This window comes from Protopterus annectens, chromosome 13.part0 (genome assembly GCF_019279795.1).
Source record: "Protopterus annectens isolate FY-2018-M chromosome 13.part0, PAN1.0, whole genome shotgun sequence".
NCBI classification, from domain to species: domain Eukaryota; kingdom Metazoa; phylum Chordata; order Ceratodontiformes; family Protopteridae; genus Protopterus; species Protopterus annectens.
The window spans coordinates 385,288,092-385,304,718 of record NC_056747.1 but is presented as its reverse complement, the minus strand read 5'-3'; the positions used below and the strand labels follow the sequence as shown (position 1 = coordinate 385,304,718).

Below are 16,627 nucleotides of genomic sequence, written 5' to 3'. Positions count from 1 at the left end.
AATAGCAGATATAATATCCCTACAGATGTGTACTGCTTGACGTAGATTCAAGATATCAACATGTAATATGTTAGGAAATTCTGAAGAAAACTGTTAAATAGCCACTTTATTATTGAAAAATGCTGCTACTGTTTTGATAGCCTTTGTACAAATAACTTTTGGGGTTGAAAGTGTGTTAGAAATGTAGTCAGATGTCTTTCTTTAAAAAGTGTCCTATTAGGACTCTAAAGTATTTTTACTGTAACATTAATCCTTTTGTTTCAAGTAAGTCAAAAGTGAAAGCTATTACAAGAAAAAGTATACCACTCTCTTAGGTAGAGACAGAATGTGGCAGGATAATCTGCACTTTGAAGGGTCAGAAAATCAAATGGTTATTAAGTTTCTGCTTGCTTATTTCAGGCAAAGAAGTATGCAGGGCCGATTTACCATAGAAGCTGCCAACAGACATGGTTCTTTTAACCTTCCTAGTCAGCCTGTTTCATAACTCCTGGCTGGGTTGAATTTCCTTTTAATCAGAATCCTGATAGTTTCTTTTGTCCATGGCATTTTTTGAACACCATCACCATACATACTTCGAGGATTGTTCTTGGGAAAGACAGAGCTGGAAAAGTGTGTGGTGGTACTAGTTACAGGATAAGACAAGCAGGATATCTGGTAATCTCAATTCAAAGAGATGCTAGAGTCCTATGGAGCTGATAAGACAGTACAGGAGGGAGTACAGAACTCTGTTCAGAGCCCACATTTAGGTTTACAGAAACTGCAGCACTTACCGTAATCATCATTAAGGGAGTGGAAAGGCTGAGATATAAAAAGACAGGTCATACCAGACTTTAAGAACTAATAAACAAAAGAAACCTTCATAAACTGTTCCAGATGTGAGAACACGCAACAAAAAAGCACCAGCAGAAACAACAGTATTTCTTAAGTTTTTATTCCACAGAATTGAGCACGTTCATCTTACTGGAAGACTTCATAAGAATAAAAGACACACAGTTTGCCACTAGATTTATAATAGTCATTGTACAAAAAAACAAGTATTGCTCGAAAATTTTACATCTTTTTGCCTATACAAAATTTAAATTGGTCTTAGTTAATACGGAATTCACAGCAAAATAGTTTTAATAAAAGCACATTTTTAAAAAGCATATGTTTTTAAAAAAACAGACAGTATTTTCTCACTTTACACTTGTTCCTATAACCATTTTTCATTTAAATCAAAATTTATATATACAGACTTGATATGTAAATTTTCCATCACAATTTAGCAGCCTTCATTTGTAATACAGAACCCAGTGAAACTTTCCTATTTAGTCCTGGGGGTGTCCCTGTATTTAACCCCAGTTGCCATGACAATTCAGAGTACTCCAGTAAAGTTTCCCATTGTACACCCCTTAGGTTTGGTTCATCCTGCTCTAACACCCAAAATGAAAATCTCTCATTTGGAGTCTTTCAAATGCTTATAAAATGCATAACTTTGAAGGGAAAGCTTACCAAAGTTTTTTTTAAGTACATTTCTCTTGCGTATGTTTTCAATGACTGGTATAATGGTGCAGAAACTGATAATAATGGGAGTGGGGGGCAGTACTATGAAGTTAACACCAATGATGATATTCAGTTTAATTTGCAGGGTCCTTTAGAATTTCCCCCCTTAAGGAGATCAGATTGAGTAAGATACAGGGAAGTGAGTGGGCCAGTGGAGAGGTATTACTGCAGGGGCAACAAAAACGAAGGGGTTGAAGGGGAAGAGGAAGGAACTAGGTATTTTAAGTGATGTTAACTCTGAACCAATTACCTGTGATGAAATCACTTGGACTTTTGATAAATTCAACATTTATAATTACAGTAGTTTGGAGTTGGCCCCTGCCCACTTTTCATTACTTTCCAAGGCAGATCTAACTTTGTTCCTACCCATAAGATTGATTTAAGTGAGGTTTTAATAGATCTTAGATCATTTTTAAGAAAAATAAATCTTTCTATTATGTTTGAAAATCAAAGGGGAAAGTAACCCAGCTCATTCTAGGAGAGTATGGACGACCCTCCCGTATACCCAATTCTGGCGAATTTTGAGACCCTAGTTGAGCATGACATCAGGGCATATTTAAGTAAAAACAAAATTCCATTTAATCTCCAGCAAGACGAGAGGACAGTCCTTGAAGAACTAAGCTAATAAAGAAGTGAAAATCATGAAGTCTGACGGGGGCGAGGGGTGGTCATAATGGATTTCTGGATATATTTGGACAAAATGTTAGAGTTGCTTAACAGTAATTCCAGGTGCATGCAGGTATCCAGAAATGAAATAAATGTGGCCTATAGGAAAATTGATTTGGCATTGGATGATATTTTTTTTTACAGAAGGTCATTGACAAGAATTTATATGAATTTTTGAGCAACCCTAGGCCTTTTATACCATCAATTTTCTGGATACCCAAGGTTCTTAAAAATCTTAATGATCCACCCCTTTAAAAGTGGCAGCGTCAGGCTCAAAAGCATATCCTTTAGTGGTATATGTAGATAGAAAACTAAAATTTATACTGCCTTTAAATAACCATCTCTTGGTAGATTCCTGGGATTTTTTGGTTAACATTTCTGATAAATATTATAACCTCGATGTGATGTTTCTTACAACTGACATTCAAGATTTATTTTCAGTGATTCCCCACTCAGTTGGCTTAGAATGGGTGTTATAAGTCATTACAAGCAAATATTTATCTAACACACAGCTGCAGTTAGTTATGGAAATGTTAGAACTGGTGTTAGACCATAATTTTGTTTTCTACAAAGGTGGATACTGCAGATCAGTGGCATCCCCTTGGGGGTGTTATGTGCCCCCCTGTTTGCAAATTTGGCATTGCTGATCTCGGACTAGAATTGTGTTTAGGTCAACACATTATTCCAAAACGCTAGTGTACTTAGCTTTTTGGATAACATTTTATTCTTTGAAGAGGTACTAGGGATGAACTAGATGATTTTGTTACCTACATAAACCAAACTACAGAAGTTTTGAGATTCACTTATTTTGGAACAGAGGAAATAAGTTACTTGGATGCAAAATTAAAGAAAGATTTGGTTAACCATAAATTCAGTTGAAGATTTATAGGAAGATTAATTTCCCTAACTCTTACCTACATTGCACAAGTAACCAACCCTTCCACCAGAAGACAAGTGTTATCAAAGGGCAAATGTTGAGTATTGCCTGTATGGCATCCAGTGTAGAAGATGTAGAACAGGAACCAAGTTCTGTGGGCCTGATGTTCATTGAACAGGGCTATCTAGAATTGGTTTATGAATGTGAAGGAAGAAACTGAAAAATGGTGGGGTATAAAATATATCCCATTGCCTGGTTCCCCTGATTTAACCGACATATTTAATGTCCAGGGCCATGACAACTCCACAATACAGGAACTTCAGCTACCTGATGGCAGGAGTACTGCCCAAAGTGGCCCAAAGGATGATTTTGCAAGGTCCCTGATTTTTAAGTACTGCTCTAACACCAAAGAAATTCAAAGAACTGTACAGAAATGTTGGCACATTTTTTCTACAATGCCCAACAGACCTTATGTTTTTTTTCCAGACCCCCTTTTATTGGGTATAAAACAGGGCCCAATATAAAAAAAATTATTTGAAGGGACTTCTAAGAAACAGAATGCTAAGAACCCACTTAGGAAAGTGGGGACCTCTAAGTGCGGATGTGGAGTCAATGTAGACACATGGCCCATAGACAAGAAATTCAGTTAAGTACTATACAGAACCCTTTAACAGCTAAGAACTATTTTAATTGTACATCCGAAGGGGTAGTTTACTTAGCTTTCTTTCGAGTTTGTTCAGCCTACTATGTGGGGAAAATGGAGAGACAATTAAAAACTAGAGTCTGTGAACGCCGTTATGAAATTTCCAAATGTATGGAAACTAATGTACTTTATAAGTATTTGAAAGACTGTCCAAATGGGAGATTTTCATTTTGGGTGTTACAGCAAGTTGAACCATACCCGAGGGGTGGACAATGGGAAACCTTAGTGGAGTACCTTGAATTGTTAAGGCAACTGAGGTTAAACGCAGCTACACCCCCAGAGCTCAACGACAACTTCAGTGGGTCCTGTTTTACAAATGAGGGCTACTAAATTGTGATGGAAAATGTGTGTATATACTTTGTATGTATAAATTTTGTTTTAAATGAAAAATGGTTTTAGGAACAAGTATAGTGTGAAAATACTGTTGGCATGTTTTTTAAAAATATCTGCTTTCATTGTCACTGTTTTGCTGAAATTTTGTATTAACTTTAACGAGGCTAGTTTTAATGTTCTATAGGCAGGAAATGATTTACAATTTTCTGCCAGTAATTGTTTATTTGTGTAATGACTAGTATAAATGTAATGGAAAACTGAGCGTGTTTATTCTGATGAAGACTTCCAGCAAGATGAAAGCGGTCAATTCAGTGGAATAAAAATTTAAGAAATACTGCTTTTTCTGCTGGGGCTTTTGTGTGTTGTGTTCTCAGATTTGGAGTTGTTTACTATGGTTTGTTTCATTTATTAGTGGTGTTTACCTTGGTTCCAGCTTTATTTTAGACTTTAAGAACTAATCGTTCATGATAGTTGGAACCATGTTACACTGAGGCAGTGGTAGTATACAAGTCAATGGAGGGGGGGTTAAGCAGTGCCTGGGATGTCGGGGGAGAGGATGGGTTCAGAAAAGGGTAATTAGAGGGTAATGGTAGTGCTCTGGCCAACTGTGCAAGACTGTAGGAGATCTTATGGCATCATCTTATTGAAGAAAGATCACACTATGGCTTGTGCTCCAGTTGGACTAGTTTATAAGGCTCCCCAGCAAAGAGGCAGTAGTTTAGATAAAATGTGATGCATTGTCTTCATAAGTATTAATGTCAAAAGACGCTTTACTTCATCATTACTTGAACACATACTGTTGTCTCATTTAAACTGAAGCTGTTTGTAGTAAAAATAATTGACGTTTGAAAATTTTATAATTTCAGAGAAAAGGAGGAGTTTGAACATCAGCTCGCTGAAGAATGCAAAGCACGAGCACAACAGAGCCGTGTCAAGCCGTCTTCCTAGACAGCATCGCAGGTTACGTGCATCTGTTTGCGGACAGCCGGAAAATCTGTATGCGAGAGCAGCAGCAGCAGGTTCTGCCCTTGTGGTAACCAGCAGTCTCGGTGCCATGACTAGCAGATGATTATGCCATTAAATTCTTTTAAACTTGTTTTAAAGCACTGAAGCTGTCGTCCGCTACTGGTAGCATCCAGTGAATTAGCAGTTTTTGCATTGTGAAGAGAAGCACTTTGTAGTTCTTGTACTGAATGTAATGAATAAAAAAACAAGGGCTACATAAAATCTTGAATGTAAACCAAACTGGAGACTGAGGGACATGAACTTAACAGAAATAGGCTTTTTTTTCTCTCTCTCCACTCTTTTGGGAAATCTCTTTGTGATTTTATCCTACCCCCCCCCCCCCCCGACACACACACACGGAAACAGAAGAATGTACATAGCATCTACTATTTCTCATGGTTATCTAGGCTTTGTATCATGAGTCAGGAGATTGACAGACGTTTGAATAAATACAGAACCAGTTCCAAGATGGTATGACCTCAGACTTGGCTGGTCCTTTGTATGGGTATATTTTGTTTTTATTTAGTGAATTTTACTTTTAGGTTTCCAAAATATGAGTTGTCAATAGACTGTACTATATCCCATCTCATGGTGTGCATTTGCAGTTTTTTGTTTGTTGGACCAGAATGTTGATTTCTAGTGTTTTTAATTCTTTTGTTTTTCTGTTACCCTGCTGCTGCATTGGTAGCACCTGCCTTTGGAATCTCACCAACTCCATAAGTCTGTCATCTTATCTATCCTCAGATTAATTGGAAAGGGTCTTGGTACCTTGGTGGCTTTTGCTTCTTGATTTTACATTGCAAAGACATTTGAATTTGTGTAACTTTACATTTGTATGTTGGAAGTTGTGGTTGGTAATATCAATTCTAGTTATGTAACTCTGCACATTTGTTTGCCCGAAACCACGAGTCTGATAATATCATTTCCACAGTGAAATTTTAGCAAGGAGTGGTACCTGTTTTTTTTTTTTTTCATTGCAGTCTTCCCTTGCCAAGGAATGTATTAAATGCTTTGATGTAATAGTATGTCAGTGTCAGCCACAGCTGCTTATCTCTGCACATGTGGAGCTATTTCATAAACTAATCCCAAAGGATATAGAAATGTATGTGTTGTTTATTTTCTTGGGTCCACTGCACTCCCAAACTTGTCATGTGAAGGGGTAAGTTGCTTTCATATCTGTGGTAGTGTTTTATGTGCTTCACAGATGAAAGGTTGTACAGATAATTTGTTGTGTACCCGGGAAGAACTTCAGGTACTTTGTGCATAGTTAGAAAAAAATCTGATTTGGTAACAAACCATATATTTTATGTAGATGTTATTCATTATTTGAAACAACTTAGGTTTTGAAAAGTTAAAACAGTCCACTTGATAGCTACTTCACCTGATTTCATTGTCCATATTTTGTCAGTGTTCCATTGTAGGGTTAGTATGCTGGTTTGAAATACTATGAACCCTTCTGCACCATACATCACTGCCGTCTCCCCTTTCACCATTGTATCTGTTAATGCACTTTCTTCCCTGGGTAGGCTGTTGTTTATATGCAGGTGAATGGCATGGTGCTGCAGTAGTCAGAGTTTGCTCTATTTTAGCTTCAGGATATAGCTTTTGAGCCTAGGTTCCTGCTTGGCTTGAATTCAAATGTTCCCCTGTTTTGTCTACCTCTGAACAGCATGCTGCTTGGAGTGATTAGTGACTCAAAAGTGATAATAGTACAGTTTTACTTTGTTGTGAATCTGTTCCCTTGATGTCACACCTGTCTTATTTTATAGGATTCAATTAGCTGAAGAAGTAAAATGTCACTAAGGTGGACTGAAGCTAGCAGAGAAAGATGGGCTTTCTTGTGTAAGCAGTCTGTCCCCTTGCAGCATTCAACCAGCTATTATACGTTCCATGGCTGATACTGCCTGCATTGTGAAGAAAACTGGGAGCTGTGGATTTCTGCTAGGAAATGCTTTCTAACCGTACAGTATATCCTTTTGTGTTACTCAAATTGCCTTAAATCTTAGTTCAGAAAGTCTATAGTCCCTGTTGATTAGGAACTTAACACTGCTGATATGGAAGCTTGCTGTGAGTATTTATCTCACCACCCTGTCATACTGCCTTCTTCATGTATTGAATCTGTTTTGGTGTAGTCGGCTGTTTGTTTAGCGTGTCACTCTGCAGCACACTTCTGTCCTCTGTGTCATGCAGTGCTGTTGTAAGATTTCTGCACTAGCACTTGTGATTATTCCTAAGTTGTGGTTTTCAGTGGTACAGTTAACAGCAGGCTTCTTGGTTACAAAAAATCTGTATTGGTCAGGTAATGTATGGTGTGTGGAAAGCTGTCCCAAATATACAAGTAGCAGTTTTCACTTAAAGAAAAAACTTGGGTTTATGTAGAGAACTAAATAGTTTTCTGGGAACCACTTAATGGAATGTATTGATGTAATTCAGAAGAATTTCTACAGTTTTTAACTTTTAGCAGCTATTGGAGATTGCCATTGTCCAAGTTTATTACGGATTGCAATGAATTATCCATATGAACTTTTAAGAGTCCCTGTTATATCATTGAAAGAATAGATTATCGAACGGCATTTCAAACTGCATTTTGTCAAGCAATGCTGTTCATCAAACTGTTTTCTTACTAAGATCGCATTACAGTAGGGATTGGGACATTTACCTTTCCCCCACTGTAGTGCAATCTCAGAGCTGGTATATATAATTAGCAGCGGTGTGGGGGTCCGATGAATGGCATTTCCAGTTAAATGGATTAATTGAATGGACTGTTCGATGATATAATATAGACCTGAACTTTTAACTTCTTAAAGAGCTTGCTTTTGCCTTTTTTTTTCCTGAAAATTGATGTGTGTGTTGGGTTTTCATGCCCATTAATTTTCACCATATAACTATGGTGAAACTTTCCCAGGTATTTGCAGTAAGACACATGGTGTTGTAAGAAGTGTGTAGTTGCTTTGTCTTCTGGTGCTACTGAGTTTTTTAGAATTCTTTTCAGTACAAATTTGAAACATTGTAACCCCTAAACATGTGTATATTCATTTTAATTTTTGAAAGTTTGTTTTTTAATTAAAAATAGATTTCTAAAGAAATTTAGACTACAACAGCTTGTTAGAACATTTGAATATATTATGTCTGAAATGAAGTGCAACCAATTTGCAGCATTGCTTACTGTGGAGCTATTTAGTATGATAAATTTTGCCTTACTTGCTTGACCAGTAGACTGTTGGGAGTATTTAAAGTTTCTTGTAGCGGTTTTGTGAAGGTAACAAGTGTCTTGATGCTTGACTACTTTTCTAAAGTCTAGGCAAATCTAGCTACAATCGCATCATCACAGTTAAAATAACGGAACTTTGTTTTGCAATGCCTTTTGCTGGCATTCATTTTGTATTGTAACATTTTTGAAGTGCACCTTTTTATGGGAGGGTGTAAGACTTCAGAGTGAAACAGAAGTATGGAAGTAAAACTCCACCCACTAAGGGCAGAGTTTGACTTCCATACTCTACTTTGGGTTTTCTATATCGCACACAGTTTCAGAATAACTTGCAACAGCAGTACCTCGAAGATCTGAAAAATATCTCCCTTTCTGTACAGACTAGTAGAACTGCAATAGGCAAAGGAGCCATACTTGCTCAGCTTGAATACAGGATCTCCATTATAGCTAGAGGACTGCTGATCTCTAGTGCTTACAGTGTCTTTGCCCTATCTTCCCTCTTCTTCAGGGAAAGTTTTTGCTTTTAGGGTCCCTCCTCCAGTTATTACAGGGATCGGTGTTAGGCTTGAAGCCCTGTTACTGGATAAAGTATACCCACGGACTGCACCACATTCAGCCTGTGAGTCCTGTGAGCGAGGTACTGCTTCAGCTTACAAGATGCGGGCTATCTCTCAACTGTAATGTAAATGTAAAAATGGACAGTAGTCAAAAAGGACAGTCACCAGGATGTGAAGGATATAAATCAATTTTTTTTTTTGGTAAGGGCTTTAATAACTCATCCACACCACTGTCCTTGGTGCATTCTTGTTTTTAGCAACATAAATGCCTTCAATTATTTTTTGATTTTTCCCTGCTTGCCCTATAGAGATTGAGGATGTCACCTTAAAATAAATAAATAAATAAAAAGAATGTGCATGTTCACCACATGCGGTAGAAGTGAAACTTCTGTAATGAAGCTGGAAGGAAAGCAGATGGTACAAATTCCTTCCACTTAATTTCCTTACAGAAGTTTCACTTCTACCGAACGTGGTGACCACGTACACTTTTTTTTTTTTTTTTTTCTGCATCATCAGAAACAGATTGTTGCACAGGTCAGTAGTGTTTGATCACAAAAATTAATTCCTCTTTCCCATGTTGTCTTACATATTGGGTAAAGGGGATTGCGTTCTGAATGTAGATCTGCAGTTATGTTTGCACAATATGTACTGTTCACACATGCCACTGTTGAAGTTTGTCGTAGCTCTTTACGGTGTGTGTTTCTTTCCTTGAATATTTAGATTTGCTGCTTACAGCCTTCCTCTCTTGTTTGTGTAAATATTCAGCAGTGAAGGAGAGCTGGCAGTGGCAATGGCATTTCCATGAATTACCAAAGCATTGTACCATGTCAGCTTTGTACTGGATTTTTTTATTCAGTTTATTGCCAGGCGATCATTCCCATTACCTTTGGAAGCCGATTTTCTTCTGGGTTTAATGTAGACGTAAACCTCAGGCCTACTGTATGGTGCTTTTGATCTTTTTGGACATGTACTACCTTAAAAGTTTTTCTGGAATTTCTCATCCTGAAGTTTAGGACGATGTCTGTATTCCATAAAGATCTGTTTGTCAGGTTAATCTGCTTAAAGTTATATTTCTTCATTGAGGCTGCATTACTTGTTAACTGGTATTTCAGTCCACTAAAGAGCACCTGCACAGTTATCACAAGACAATATTTATTGTTTGGCAATGGATCTTTGATAAACAAACGTGATTTAGTGCAGCTTAGTTTTATGTGCTCTGCAATGTCATGGAAGAGGGTAGGATTTAAAGGCCACAGGGGGGTTTGATTTTGGGATGTCCTGGTTACACTTCTGCTTGCTCCAGCTTGTCTCACACCATCATTGTGCAGAAATGCATGTGGCATTATAATTTATGCCATTGTGTGCTGCATGTGTTGAAGCTCATACCTAAAAACAGAAATCTTGTTAGCCAAGAGCCACATAAGTGCGTTTTAAGAGCATCTGCAAAGACAGCCAGACAGAAGCTGTAATGCAGATGTACAGAGGGTAAAGCAGCTTGCAGACTGTGACTTGGGCTTTTAGTTTTGCAGGCTTGTTCTATTTTAAATGCAATTAATTTATGAATCTTCACTTTCAAACCCTGTGTCGAGGATTTAGGTTATTTTTCAAGAAATTTCTAATTGTCAAATCAGTGTAGTCCCTTTTATGTACGCCAAGTTTATTTTCCTTACTGGCATTCAGACATTAGTTCATAAGACCTGTAATTGTAAAAAAGGTGTCTGCTTTGTTAATATACACCCATATCCCTGTTAAAAGGAGGTTGCACACTGAAGCAATTGACCATATTCTGTATTCCAGCAGATGTTCAATAAAGTGTACTGAATTCATTCATAATTTTGCACTGTATACAGGAGGTCAACTGGTGCCCTAGGCAAAAGGCCTCCATGGCTCCCCCTCCTACACCACCTGGTGCCCCCATCCTGGTCTACGTATACCAGATAAATACTGGAAAAGCACCCCTGCTACACCTATGCCCTAGGCAGAATTAAGTTGATCATTTTAACCTACAGCAGTGAAGTTAAGTAATTTGAGCAGCCATGTTATGAGCTGCTTTTTAATCAGAAGCATTTTAATGAATACTTTTCACAAAAGGCACTGCTGGGGATTAAAGCACTCATTGCTCATTGTGTGTGTGTGTGTGTGTGTGTGTGTGTGTATGTATGTATGTGTGTGTGTGTATAATATATATATATATATATATATATATATATATATATATATATATAATCTATATATATATATATATATATATATAAAATGTAATGTACAGGTGGTACCTCAAAATTCAACCGTAATCCATTCCGGAATGGCAGTTGAGATGTGAAAACCATTTACCATATAAATGTATGGAAAGTGGTTTAATTCATTCCCGTCCCAAACCAAATTAAAAGATACACTTAACAAAAATTAAAAAATATAGCTTGCCATGATTTGAACTGTAGAACATCTCTTAAATGGAAGAAAGGCTGTGGAGGAGGGATGGAGGACTACTGTGTTCTTAAAACTATGGCTCTTATGTCAATTTAAAATCTGTGAATGCAGGCTAACATGTTACCTGTCCAGGTAAAATGCATGATCATTACATGATTCTGCAGTAGCAGTTATGAAATGAATGTCTGTTGTCTCTGATTATGATTGTTTTATTTAGTTCACTTTAATGTGATATAAATTATAGCTTAAAACATCTTACAGCCGTTTCCTATCCACATCCCAAAAGAAATAACACAATGCAGTGTATGCTGGCATGTCTGTTTTTCTAATCCCTCTCCAGGGCTTTGCTCAGTGGCTCCACTACTTGGCTCATTCATTCTCCCAGTGGGCTAGAGACACATATCCTGAAATGGGCAAAAGCCACCTGCCTCACTCATTCCTGTTCAGGGACCTGATCGGCCCATTCATTCAGATGGAGGTGAGCATTTGGAATGTGAGACCAGGGCAGTGTACTAATCCCAGAAAGGTCCCTGCCACAGAAGGTCAGCTGATGTGCAATAACTGCCTGACAGGGAATGATGTGGATGCGGACACGCACATCATCACTAATTCAGTGGGGCATTTGTTGCTTAACAGCATAAGCCTGACCTGGCCTATTCCACAGGTGATCTTTTGCTTTCCAACAGGTGTCACCAATGAACTTGGCCATGTCGTCTCCCTCCCCTGCAGAACAGGTGTGTCTGCATCATACACTTGTGCCCATTCTCTCTGCCCTCCAGCCCCACCAGTGTCCATGCCAAAAACTGAACGAGCCACCATAGTTACACTAATTGGAGTCCGCTTAGTCTTCAGTTGTTGGAAGGGCAGTCTGTTCTGCTTGTTCCCTCTGTTTTTTTGCAGGTGTAGGTGAAAAAAATTTCTCCAGAGTGACTTCTGTCCCTGTTTCAGGATGGTTGGTGCATGATTGTGTTGTTAAACAAGTCTGTCATTCTGTTGACATCCCCTGTGTTGGGGTGCTACTCCCAAGACTGTAGCCTGCACCTTCTCCCAGTTGGATAAAAGTTCTTTAATGCAAGCTGTTGGCATAGGTGGTCCTTCCCTGTCGTCCTTATCTGCAGAAGAAATTTCCCTTTTTTTCTTTGAACTGCTCATCTCAAAGTGCTGTAAGTTCCCCCATTGTGAACTTGTTGTCATGGTGGTGTTACAGTTACTCCATATTTGCCACATCCACCTCCCCAATGTCCAGGTGTTCTGCTGTGGAAACAATGTCTTGCAGCACTTCAGCTTCTTCATCCATAATTTCACCCTGAAAAAAGGAAGGAACCGGTTTCCTCCAGGCTGCACAAAGGACTTCCCACAACTCTCCATCCCAGGCATTTTTGATGAATGGTATGGCATGAAGAATGTTGAACTCTGTCTTCCAGAATTCCATCAGTGTTTTATCTGAAGACTAGGTCACGTCGAAGAGCCTTGAGAAGAGTGCTTTTGTGTAGAGTTTCTTGAAGCGGGCATTAACTTGTTGATCCATAGGCAATTGTGTTTGGAGGCAGGAACTGAACCTTGTTGAAATCATACTCTATCTGAATAATTTCCTCTAACTCTTTTGGGTGGGCAGAGGCAAACTCTTGTGAGTGGGCAGAGGCATTGTCCAGAACCAGAAGAGATTTCAATGGCAAATTGTTCTCTGTCAAGTACTTGTTGACACTTGGAGCAAACTCCTCGAAAATCCATTCCTTGACACCTGACTGGTCTCCCCAACATTTGGTGTTTGATTTCCATATTACAGGTAGTTTTGATTTTATAGTCTTTTTTTTTTTTTCCAAAGCATCTTGGGTTTTCTGAGTAATGCACCAGGAGAAGCTTCAGCTTGAAGTCTCCACTGGCATTTGCAGCCAGGCGGAGTGTGAGCTTATCTTTCATGGGCTTCTGGCCTGGAATCCTAGCTTCTAGGGCTACGTAAGTCCTACTTGGTAATTTCTTCCAGGAAAGCACAGTTTCATTGTAATTAAAAATTGTTTCTGGCATAAAGCCTTCTCTCTATCAATTCTTCAGATTCCTTGACAAATTTCTGAGCACCTTCTTTGTCAGCACTAGCTGCCTCTCTCCTTGTCTCAGAACACTGTGGATGCCACTTCCTTTTTTTAAATCTGTGGAACCATCCCTTGCTTGCTTTAAGTTCGTCTGTTTGCCTCTTCCTGGAGTTTTTTTTTTTTTTTTGTAGGTCTTTAAAGATGAGCTTAGCTTACTTGCAGATCATGGTCTGACTTATTGGATCTCCCTTTATCTGCCTTTCTTGGATCCAAACAAGAAGCATCTTCTCCATATCTTCATGAATTGTTTTTCTGTATTTGTCCAGAACCTTTTGACACCTTAGTACCCGTGATGCTGTCTCTCTCTTTCCAAAATGTTGAGATGGTAGACCTAGGCACGCCATGCTGTTCTTCCTATTTTACCTCCTCTCTCAATTTTACCTATGATTTGTTTCTGCTTTTCAGTGCTCAGCCACTTACTTTTCCTGCCAGTATCAGTCTTCTTTGCCCCCATTTCTTCACGTTTTCGCAGGACTTAAAAGAAACAACTGCAGTACATAACACAACAACAACTGCAGTACATAACACAACAACAACAGGAAATAAACAACTTTTCAGCCTCCTTTCTGGGTCAGATTGCGTGATGCCTGTGTGTGTGTCTTTTTATATATATATATATATATATATATATGTATATATATATGTGTGTATATATATATATATATATATATATATATATATATATATGTGATATAAAAAGTAAAAAAAATGAGACCACAATAAATCATTTCAAAACTTTTACCACAAAACATTTACCACTTTTAATGTGACCTGTACAATTCAGTTGAAAAACAAACAAATCTGTTGGGGGAAAGAATATAAAATATAAAAAATAAACATACAATAAGCTGGTTGCATAAGTGTACACACCCTTAAAATAATACTTTGTTGAAGCACCTTTTGATTTAATTACAGCATTCAGTCTTATTGGGTGCACACCTGCCATCAGTTAGAGACTCTGATTAACTCCAAATAAATTTCAACTGTCCTAGTAAGATTTTCCTGAGATTTACTTAGTTGCCTGCTACAGCAAAAGCCATGGTTCCCATAGAGCTTACAAAGCATCAAAGGGATCTCATTGTTGAAAGGTGTCAGTCAGGAGAAGGGTACAAACATTTTCCACAGCATTGGATATACCATGGAACACAGTGAAGACAGTCCTTAAAAAGGGGAGAAAATATGGGACAACAGTGACGTTGGAAAAAACTGGACATCCATCCAAAATTTATGAAAAGACTAAACAAAAACTGGTCAGGATGGCTGCCAAGAGACCTACAGAAGCACTAAAGGAGCTGCAGGAATTTCTGGTACGTACTGGTTGTGTACTACATCTGACAACAATCTCCCGTATTCTCCATATGTCTGGAGTATGGGGTAGGGTTGCAAGACAGAAGCCTTTTCACACACAGAAAAACATCCAGGCCCAGCTAAAATTTGCAAAACAATGCAACAAGTCTCCCAAAAGCATGTGGGAAAATGTGTTATGGTCTGATGAGACCAAGGTTGAACGTTCTGGCCACAATTCCACTTTCCAAATTCCAATTTGGTGCAAAAACGCATCACCAAAAGAACACCATCCTCACGATGAAGCATGGTGGTGGCAGTATCATGCTTTGAGGTTGCTTTTCTTCAGCTGGAACTGAGGTTTTAGTCAAGGTGGAGGGAATTATGAACAGTTCCAAATACCAGTCACTTTTGCCTCAAAACCTTCAGGAATCTGCTAGAAAGATGAAGATGAATTTCACATTCCAACACGACAATGACCCCAAGCATGCATCCAAATCAAAAGAATGGCTTCACCAGAAGAAAATTAAAGTTTTGGAATGGCCCAGCAATAGCCCAGACCGAAATCCAATAGAAAATCTGTGGGGTGACCTCAAGAGGGCTGTGCTTAAGAGATGCCCTTGCAATCTGACAGATTTGGAGCACTTTTGCAAGGAAGAGTGGACAAATATTGCCAAGTCGAGATGTGGCTTGCTGATAGACTCCTAACCAAGAAGACAGAATGCTGTAATTAAATCAAAAGGTGCTTCAACAAAGTATTAGTTTAAGGGTGTGCACACTTATGCAACCAGCTTATTGTACATTTTTTATTTTTTTATGTTTTTCCCCTAACCGATTTCTTTGTTATTGAATTGTACAGTATATAGGTCACATTAAAGGTGGGAAAAGTTTTGAAATTATTTATTTTGGTCTCATTTTCTTTATATCACAGAAACCTGGCATTTTAACAGGGGTATCTACACTTTTTATATCTACTGTGTGTGTGTGTGTGTATATAATATATATATATATATATATATATATATATATATATATATATATATATATATATATATATATATTATAAATCCAGCAGAAATGGGGTGTGGCAAAACAACGGCACTGCAAAAACTGCTTGAATAAGAAGTCCTTTTATTCGAAAAGATACTGAATAAAACACGAGTAAAACGTAAGCGCTTTCACAGTGGGATACATGTGTCAGGCATTAATCCAGTTTCACTGGTGAGTTGTTTTTTTGTTTGATATATATATATATATATATCTCAATGTATATAAATGTATATGGATTCACTTTATAATCTCAAAATACTGAAATCTTGAATTTCAGTATCTCGAGACTATAAAGTCAAATCTACAAAACCACAAACCTGCTAAATATCGAACCCTACAACACCGAACCCACTAAACAGCGAAACTGACAACTCCTGATATCAGGACATTGAACTGCCCCAAGTCCCAAAACATTGAAAACAAAGCACCCCACTTTATTAATACACAAAACGGAAGAAAGTGCAGAAAACTCCACTCCAAGCGAAAATCCAAACTCAGAAAACGTCCACAGTACTGTAACACGACCCTATGTAAACATCAGAAACATATCTTGTACTGCAGCAGTACTGAAACTCCTTTTACATATGTACCATGACGTTAGCCCTCTGTCAGACATAAGTTGCACTGTATTTCATGTTTCCATAGTGACTGTAACATCGATAACGAACACATTCCACTCCAAAAGCCGTAGACACAAACCCACAGTAATACACAGCAACAAAGACACTGCATAGTACATACCATACGAAGCAAAGGTGGTCAGAGATAATACATTACATAAATAATAGTCTAGCAATCACCAGTAGGAATTCCTTTGTAGCGTACGTTTCCTGATGCTGTAGGACCTTCTCAAACTGACTGTGCCTCTTCTGGATTAGATGA

At 38.1% G+C, this 16,627-nt stretch overlaps 1 protein-coding gene across 3 annotated transcripts in view; it reads left to right on the top strand.

The window, feature by feature from the left end:
- PWWP3A (PWWP domain containing 3A, DNA repair factor) overlaps positions 1-6,227 on the top strand; it is a 705,148-nt gene extending 698,921 nt beyond the window's left edge. For all 3 annotated transcript variants that reach the window (XM_044054007.1, XM_044054008.1, XM_044054006.1), the window contains one exon: positions 4,988-6,227. In XM_044054007.1, coding sequence (XP_043909942.1) covers positions 4,988-5,069 — 82 coding nt within the window. In that variant the 3' untranslated portion in view covers positions 5,070-6,227. The remainder of the gene's footprint in view (positions 1-4,987) is intronic.
- Positions 6,228-16,627: the final 10,400 nt, after the last annotated feature.